This window comes from Phalangium opilio, unplaced genomic scaffold, assembly GCF_054372755.1.
Source record: "Phalangium opilio isolate 3A_F unplaced genomic scaffold, DU_Popi_V2 ptg000042l_1, whole genome shotgun sequence".
Lineage (NCBI taxonomy): Eukaryota > Metazoa > Arthropoda > Arachnida > Opiliones > Phalangiidae > Phalangium > Phalangium opilio.
The window spans coordinates 9380614-9389743 of NW_028324166.1; the positions used below are offsets into that span (position 1 = coordinate 9380614).

Genomic DNA, 9130 nt, shown 5'->3' on the forward strand with positions numbered 1-9130 from the left:
TTAATTTTGCAACGAACAACATTCTCGTTCCCTTTCTCTCACTAGAAGTGACAAGTCGACATATTAAAGTAGCACGCGACTGAGACTTATTACAGTAATAGCAAGCTAGGATAACGATATGTATATCAGCTCATAACGACTGAAGAACTCGTTGAGATAAGTGAGAGAGAAATGAAGGAAATACAATTAACAGTCATTTCGATAGTAAGTATTTTCAATTATTGAACTGATAAGCGTTTACTTTCTATCTAAGAAATAATTTTTATTCTGAGTTATTAGCGCTGCCATTTTGCAAAATGAAGTCACAGGAGAAAAATTATGCCAAGGCGTATGATGACGATCGAGTCGTACAATATAGGTCAGTACACAACAACGCTTAAAACCAAGAAATAAATATAATACTTTAGTTATTGCAATAGTTCAATAAAATAATTATCATTGCATCATAATTTTATCAGTTGCATTAATTTTGATAAGATGATAATGAAAGATTTTTTAAGTAAGTTGTATATGATTTAAAGAAAAAGTTTGACAAAATATGATTGCCTAGAGCTATTGTTTGAAGTTTTAATTTTATGGGGTAATTTATGATTCAGGAAGTTTTACATGAAATTTGGTTTTAAAAAATCATATTGCGTGGAGCTTTGAATGAGTTTCTTTTTCATAAAATTATTATTTATTAAGTTTTGAACTAAATTTGATTTAGTAGAATTAGATATTGCATGAAATTAAAATAGCAACATCGGTTTATTAAATTATATTCCAAAAAGTGTAGAAGGATTTTTATTAATTTGGTTCACACAATTACAGTGCATGAAACTAAATTTTCTTTGACAGATTTACGCAAGGACTAAATCTAAACATAGCCGTTGTGGAGGTAAAATTTGTTTTTTGTGCTAAGACGTGCGTTTTACATGATAGCGTTTTGTTTTATTCGGTTTTCAAATGCCCTGATAATTACATCAGTAAAGCCTAAAAAACTTTGATGGTAACAATAGGAAAGATATTTTCGCGTGGAATAGCGACTAAAATTATAAGTGTGTCACTTTGTCAATATAATTGAAACCCTTCTTTCCCTATGATATCTGTCTTATGAATATACATGTGAAGATGGTAGTCTAAGAAACCGATTAGGCTTTACACATGAAGTACGTAACATGTGCCTGGGGGAGCTACACCAATCATAAGCCCCTAACCGTAGATAACCTCTTTAATGCCAGACCAATCGGCGACGGCTACAGTACTATTTTCTTGCAACGGACCTCGACTCGAACTCACCGTCGACATAAGCTCGGAAGGCAAATTTGCGGTATAGTTCGTTAGTCGTTATAATATATTCAACGTTTTATAGCTTTGAAAATTTTCGAGTCATTTAATAAGTCTTGAACTAAATATTATAAGAAATTTTTTTAATTTCAACAGTAAAATAGCTCTGCGAATAATAGTAGAGTCGAAATTTACACTTAGCCTTGGCTAGGCATCAGCGGTATCCCGGTTCTCGAGCCTATCTAAAAAACAAATACACGGCGTCTTAAATAGTCCTAGCAAAAGCTACCCTGATTGATAAGATCCTTACTCGTAAATAATCTTTGGTATTGTGAAAAGTTTAATCTAAAGAATATTTTTGACACCCTACTGAGTCTTTATAGTAGTTCCCGAATTTATGTACCAGGTAAATCGGTTCTAAAGGCGGAAGGATCGCAAGGATCCGAAGGAGCCGCGTTACTGAACTATTTTAGTCCGCGTAAGGGGAGGTTCTTTACTAGGAGCTTAGAGAATATCGTGTAGCTCCCTCAGGCACATGTTACGTACTTCATGTGTAAAGCCTAGTTGGCTTCTGGTAGTATTTAAAAATAAGGAACATCGCCCAAACGTTTCATATGAAGGAACTCGAAACGGTTGGGTATATTCACTGGGTTCTAGGGAGCTAATTCCCTTTCCTTTAATTGTTAATGGGTGTGCCAAACCCAACGGTTTCGTATTTGCCTCTTCTCTTAAATGTATCAGACAGACATAATTACGTAAAACGTACGTTGTCTTTTATTGCTCTGGTCGATGTTTTGGAAAAAATAATAAGAATAATTCTCAAATCGTCCTTTCTTTTAATTAAAACAGGAATCTTTAATGTTTCCACAATCATTTCACATCATTAATACCTACATTGACTACTCGAAAAGGCTCCACAATATCACGTAAGGCTCTATTTATACTTGAAAAAGCCAAAACGTACCATGGTTTACTTCTCGATTTTACCGAGGTTGATTTAATTATTCCCTAGGTTAGTGCTTTAGAGTTTATTGTCTTTAAAAATAGGAGTTTTATCTTTGAATTTCCTAAAATTTCGGTTCTCGATTTGCTTAAGCTAGAAAGAAAAAATATTTCATGCAAACCCTAAGTAACTTATCAGTTCAACTGTTTATTTTTTACATACATGCATTTAATAAAGATAGAAATCCAGATGCATTGTTAGAGTGGCTCTAGCTACTGAGTGCGTTATACTAGAAAACAATCCATATGCGTGCATGATCTACTTCTAAAGAAACTAATATATTTGCTGAACTTCACTTGTGCTTTCATTCCTCAATCCCTCTAGAACAATCTTTTCTTAACCCCTCTAGTACAACTCTTGGATAGCCATCTTTACTTACCTTTGAAAGCTTCGAAACAAAGGCTTAACTCAGTAATACCATAGTCCGAACAGAAGATATTCACTTGTCTACTGATCGTCTAGACTGTTGAAAATAGTGGAGTTCCTAGATTAAATACCCACTTTACCCTATTATTAGCTATTTCTACTAGTTTTCTCTAACTTAAAATTCTGAACCGTGTACGAAGAAAATAATATTTGGTTCTTGAAGAAATTTGTCGAAGACATTCGGACCTACAAGCATTTGCATTGTTTCCAGTGTTCAAGGTTCAGGATTCAGCAAAACTGTTAAAAGTGTTCAGACTGTCTCTTTATTACATTGTTTTCTGCATAGGTTCAGAAATCAGTCCCTCTATTAGAACCTCTACAAGTTTCATCAGTTGAGACGTTCACACATTTTGAACAATAGTCAGTAACAGTAATGACCTTAAGCCACTGGAAGTGGGAAATTAAAAATTAGAGACCCTACTCTTCCACTCCTAAAGTGTAAAATTCTTTTTCCTATCCCTATGGTTTCTTAATCCCACAAGCATAAATGTAGCTTAAAACAAATATCATGCGGATATTTAAAATGCGTAAGCGCAATGACGCTTTGGTGTATTTTGACTACAGAGGCAAACTAGTTTTTGCCACTATTTCCTACTCTCCTGGTGAAAAACCCAACCCTGACACAGTGCCATTTTCACTTCAGCGCAGCTGAGATAGTCTAGTATAAAATGGAATTTCATGTCGTACACCAGAGAGATTTTTAAACAAAAACCCTATTGGTTTGAAAAATTAAAAAAAAGAACAAACTATATAGGGTCGGAAAGCTAGTTATGGTACTTCCAAGCTATTTAAGCCTATCAATGTCTAAACAATTTATAATCATTTTTAATACTGATGTATTGTCTGAACAATTATTTTACTAATAAAAATATAGGATGATATGGAATAACTTCACTTATTTTGAGTTTAACCGTCTGGAGTCCCAAATTGATTCTCTGCAGGTGAGTAAAATAACAAATCATAGTTCCTCGTTAGGTTTAATACTCATTCGTCACAGTTCAAATAAGTCATCGATTTATTTTCATAGGATATGCAATACGTTGCAATACCGTGTAACTACAAAATATTATACAATAGTAGTAGATGGACGTTCAGAGGCATTTTCTCTACAGCCGATATATATATTACATCTTCACCGCCAGAAAAAATATTGACATCATCTATGGACTTCTTGAATACAGATACCCAAGTGAAAACCACCTTAGCACTCTAGGTTATAGCAGAAGTGAGATGAGACTAGAAGTGAAGGGCTCTAGCATTGGTAATAGGTCCTGGCACTAGTGAACAAATTTGAGGATTTTATGCCGCATCCATCGCGCCAGACCATAGAGAGAAAAAAATTGGTCGAGTTCCAAAAAATTTCCTATCCCCTTCCCCTCATCCTAAAGCCGCCGAACACGGACGCGGGTGCTTGAATCTAGTTCGGCCGTCTACCACCGCGAGCGTCTCACGTTTTGGAGGGGAAATTCTGAAACCGCCACCAGAGGGCCAACCTTTGGTGTGTTATCAAGAATATTCACTAATGCCAAGTGAAGAATTTGGCTAGCTCAGTACTTCTAGTCTCATCTCACTTCTGGTTATAGATTCCGAATTAAACCTTTAACATATTTCAGACTGTTATTAGCCTACTGTTAAGCCTCGTCTCGATATCTCTGCTTATGTCTTACGTCGATTACTTTCGGAAAACGAATCATGTCAGTAACGCAGTTACTTTCGTGAAATCTTTTTTGTGGAATGTTTTTGACTTGTTTTCACTGATCTTCTTCGAACGTAAGTACAAGTGGCTGTGGCCTCACACAACACGCAAAGCCGTGTTAAATCCGGGTTAACAAATGACAATGCGTATCACAAGCCTTTACGCGTCTACCGACCGCAATTTACCGTCGAATGTAACATTTTTTTAATAGGAATTCATAATAAACTTACGACACCCGCCGCCACAACACTAGTGTCAGGTGTTTTTCTAAGCAAACGCAGCTCCCTATTCAGTTGCATGTCCAAGGTCATTTGGTCTGAGGTGTAACTCCCGTTTTTAAGAAGGCTATGAAAATTAACTCCAAAAGACAGAGTATGTACTAGGCGAGACCGGAAATTTTGCTCCACAAAGCATAACCAGTTACCAAATGTGGATGAGAGGGAAAGTATGACAATGGCCATAGAGCCTGTGTTAAAAAACGCGGACATCAAAGTTTCGCCAATAACTATTTAGTTTACTAGTGACGGATGGTCTTGCAAACTCGCGACTGAAAGTAGTTCAGACATTTATGCTCCTTGGTTTAACCATAGCCCACTCGATCACGCGCATCACGACGCAAGCTGCTCGCGCTAAAGCTAAATTACCGAGATTTGTTTTAAACGTATCTAGTTTTATGTGCTCTTCTATTGCTTCGATAATCTTACTTTAATCCATATTATACCTTCAAATACCTTTTAAAACATTACCAGCTACTCTGTCCTGACTACAAACACAAATCGAGGAAGTTCTAGCATACACAATAGCAGATGACGGTAACCGCGTAAACGCGAATTAACACAAGACCTATTTTAAGGGAGTGAACAGGCCCAGTATAGCTACGCCAATAAAACGGTCATTTACGGCGAAACTCCTATGACTCGCGACTTTTGGCCATTTTAATACTTTTCCTCTCATCCACTTTTGCAGTTACCAATTAAAAACATTTAGCGAAAAATAGAATACCTTTGACAGGGCTTGCGTTTTAAAAATAAAAACAATAGAACTTCATGTGACTAAGGATCTATACATTTAAACTTAAAAGAAGTACTATTGCCGCTTATAAAGCTTATCTTTTGTTCTCAAAGTTAAAACATTTTGCTCTAGTGCAATAGAGAGAAATTTCATAATAAATTAAAGAACACCAGAAGAGTTGTTAACGACCGTCATCAGATTGAAAAATTTTTGCGTTAATACTAATTTTCCAATTTTAGCTCTGAATTCTTGGGAAGATCATCCAAGTGTCAAAATTCTTCTATTCACGTGGTTCATATCACTCACTTTCTTCCTGTGCTACTTGGGATGTTTTTTGAAATCAGAATTTTACCTCGAAAGTTTCCCTTTTATTGACAATTTGGAGGACTTAGTTAGTCAAACGAAAGTAGATCCGTGGGTGATGAACAAAGGTTTCGTGTATGAGGTTCTACAAGATTGGGTGAGATAAAGTTGTTTTAGTATTTCAAACCCACCATTCAGGATTCTCTGGAGAGATATAGTTGAAATTTTCCAACATAGATTTATTTTTAATTTTTACTTTCTTATTTAAATTAGGCGAATTCTGATTCAAAACGGCAAACATGGTTTCAATATGTACAAGAGAAGAACCTGTTTTACTTCACTGACCTTTTGACCATAGAGTTTTACGAAGAAATAATTGAGGGCAAAGCGTTGATTATTAGTGAATTTATTTTAAATTTCGCCTTGCATACCACATTGAACGATCCAGATGAGAAAGATTTGCAAAGACTTTTCGAAAAAGGTGGTTTTTACACTTCAAAATCAGAAGTGCTTGGCGAAATATTAGTAATTCCAGTGGAACACTCAATGTTCAATGGACAACCAAAAGAGTTTTCGGAATATTTTACACTGGGGTAAGTTAACGGGTTTAAAGGAAGGGAATTCATATGACAACCATTCCTGACGATAATTGTTACCAGTAATGTATAGATAGTGGAACTTAGAAATGGAAAGCGTCGCTCAAACATTTCATAAGAAGAAAATAAACACAATACGGGTTTTACCTTATCACCTCAGATGAGGATTTGGAGGTTTTCACCTCAGATTTTGAAATTTTAAAAAACGGGTTTAAAGGAAGGGAATTCATATGACAACCATTCCTGACGATAATTGTTACCAGTAATGTAAACATAGTGGAACTTGGAAATGGAAAGCGTCGCTCAAACATTTCATAAGAAGACAATAAACACAATACGGGTTTTACCTTATCACCTCAGATGAGGATTTGGAAGTTTTCACTTGAGATTTTGAAATTTTAAAAAACTTGACATCTAGTTTGAGACTTTCAATAAAATTTTCAAATTTTGAATGAGATTTCAAGACTTTCCATAGTACTTCAAGATTTTCAAGAAGATTGTAGGGTTTTGAAGGAGATTTTTAGGATTTAGTGGCATATTTTGCAACTTTTGAGGATTTAGTATTACACTTTCGCGGTTCAATGAGTATTTCGAGAATTTTAAATTATTTTATTTAAGGAGAAGATTTCGAGATTTTGAAATTATCATGTTTTATGATGAGATTCCGAGATTTCGGGAGTTTGGTAACTATAATATCTTAATATTCATACATATCCATGGTTCCACTATCTACTGCCGGATTAACACCCTCGGGGGCCCACTGCGGTATGACAGCTGAGAGCTTAAGGCTGGCCATCAGGGGGCCCCTGAGTTCCGGGGCCTCTAGGCACGAGCCTACAGTACCAAGAGGATAATTAACGTAGTATTCTCTCAGGATATAATGTCTTATAGCAAGTCTTGGTTGTAGTTTAGTTTACACAAATGTCAATAGACCATTGCATTATAGACATTGGTGAAGAGACCATTGCAGATGTAGCAGTGCGTCAAGAAGCACCGCTAGAGGCAGTACGCGTTGGCTAGCCTCCATCTGACGTTGCCTCTTGGCGAGTCGGATTGACCCCTCCGCCCCTGCGCATTGGTTTCTCTACAAATAATTACAGTAATGGTCGGTAGATGCTCCCATAGTCGAGGGGTTGGAGCTGACTGACCCGCTATGCTTAGCAAAGACTGGTTTAGATCCACCCTCGAGAACGAGATCCAATTGGTTCTTGCCTTTAATTGGCAAGGTAAAACTGATGTGTAGAAGATTAGCTAGAATGTTACGTGCAGTACCAGAAATAAGCACAGGACACTGGACATTCTCCAATAAAATTTAAAAATGTTTCATCATTTTTTTTAAAACTAAGGGGGTTACTGGACATTTTGACCAATAAATTTTCCGTAGTTTTGATAGCTTGGCAATGAAGATGCGACACTATTTTTGCACACTCTAGTGGACAATGTCCTATAAATTTTCCAGTCAATGGGGGTGTTACTGGACAAATGTTCTATAAGAATTTTTCTTATTTCCGGTCCTGGTTACGGGCAACACAGGAGCGAAAATTTGCTTTAAAATAGATAGAAGAAATTTGCTTTATCGGTGCACACGATGGACCATTTCCGCACGTCATAAAAGAGGAGGAACTATTTGCCCGGCGGGGTCTATTTTCCCTTGAGTGTAATTTCGTGGTTTTAGAAGCGCTTATACGCTGGATTAAGAAAACCATCGCGATATTAGTTAAATTAATTTAAAATGGTTTCCCAAACTTTGAGATTTAGGGGTATTTTTGGATTAAGCAAAAGTAATGACCTTTTTGTGACTGCTTAAAGCAAATCTATAGCTCCCTATTCAGTTGCCTGTCCATGAGTTAGGTGATCTGCGGTTCAATATATATTAAATGGTGGCCCAAAATTTGGACTTACGTCTGATTTGGGATGAAACTAAAAATATGACCAATTTACGCCGGTCTCCATTATAGTTTACTAATGATAATTAACAATAAAAGACAAAAAATTATTTAGGTTGAATTTTTCATTGCAGAATGCTTTATATTTTCGAGACTAAACCCTTGGAACATTTCGAATTAACCAGTCGATATATCAGGGACTACTTAGATTGGGTAAAACCAATAAATGTCGAAACCAGCATCAACCTATTCGCTCTCAATATGCCATTCTACTTGATGCCAATTGGATTTGGCATATCGTTGGCCGTACTAATTCTAGAAATTTGGGCAGGAAATTATTAATAGTAAAAAGTTGATAGATGACTACAATCAAATTTCCAAAAGTGTGTAGAAAAATACACCCCCTAGAATTTCAATTACTCAATTTGATAACACTTGGATATAACATTAATCGACCTAACTCAATTTTTTATCAATTGGATGAAAATTATTTGTCAAAAATATCACTTTGATCAAACATTATTAGATCTAAGTCAAGTTTATATCACTTGGATGAAAAATTATTTGATGAAACTCAATTTTTTATCACTTGGATGAAATATTTCATGAAACTGAATTTGATATAACTTGGATGAAACATTTCATGAAACTGAATTTGATATAACTTGGATGAAACACTATTTGACCAAACTCAAATTGATACCACTAGGATTAAATATTTATTTGATCAATCTTAACTTGATATCACTTGAATGAAACACTATTTGGCCAAACTCAAATTGATATCACTAGGATGAAATATTTATTTTATCAATCTTAATTTGATATCATTTGGATGAAACATTATTTAGTTATATTCAAGTTTATATTAGTTGAATTTAGTTGGTTTGAACACTATATGACCTGAGCTTGATATCAATTTGACTTTGTTGCTTTAAGCACT

At 35.6% G+C, this 9130-nt stretch overlaps 1 protein-coding gene across 1 annotated transcript; it reads left to right on the forward strand.

Moving 5' to 3' along the window:
* Window positions 1–1213: 1213 nt before the first annotated feature.
* Window positions 1214–8595, forward strand: LOC149679037 (uncharacterized). The gene is made up of 4 exons (XM_089835971.1): window positions 1214–1298; window positions 5642–5862; window positions 5979–6298; window positions 8322–8595. Exons 1-4 carry the CDS (start codon window positions 1214–1216, stop codon window positions 8527–8529), a joined length of 834 nt encoding a protein of 277 aa, XP_089692097.1. The 3' UTR covers window positions 8530–8595.
* The last annotated feature ends 535 nt before the right edge of the window (window positions 8596–9130 follow it).

Bases quoted from the DNA above. Each gene is read 5' to 3' on its own strand.
- LOC149679037 (XM_089835971.1), top strand. From the start codon at position 1,214: ATGCCAGACCAATCGGCGACGGCTACAGTACTATTTTCTTGCAACGGA. The intron at 5,863-5,978 runs GTGAGATAAAGT...TATTTAAATTAG, and splicing joins ATGAGGTTCTACAAGATTGG to GCGAATTCTGATTCAAAACG. The intron at 6,299-8,321 runs GTAAGTTAACGG...TTTTCATTGCAG, and splicing joins TCGGAATATTTTACACTGGG to AATGCTTTATATTTTCGAGA.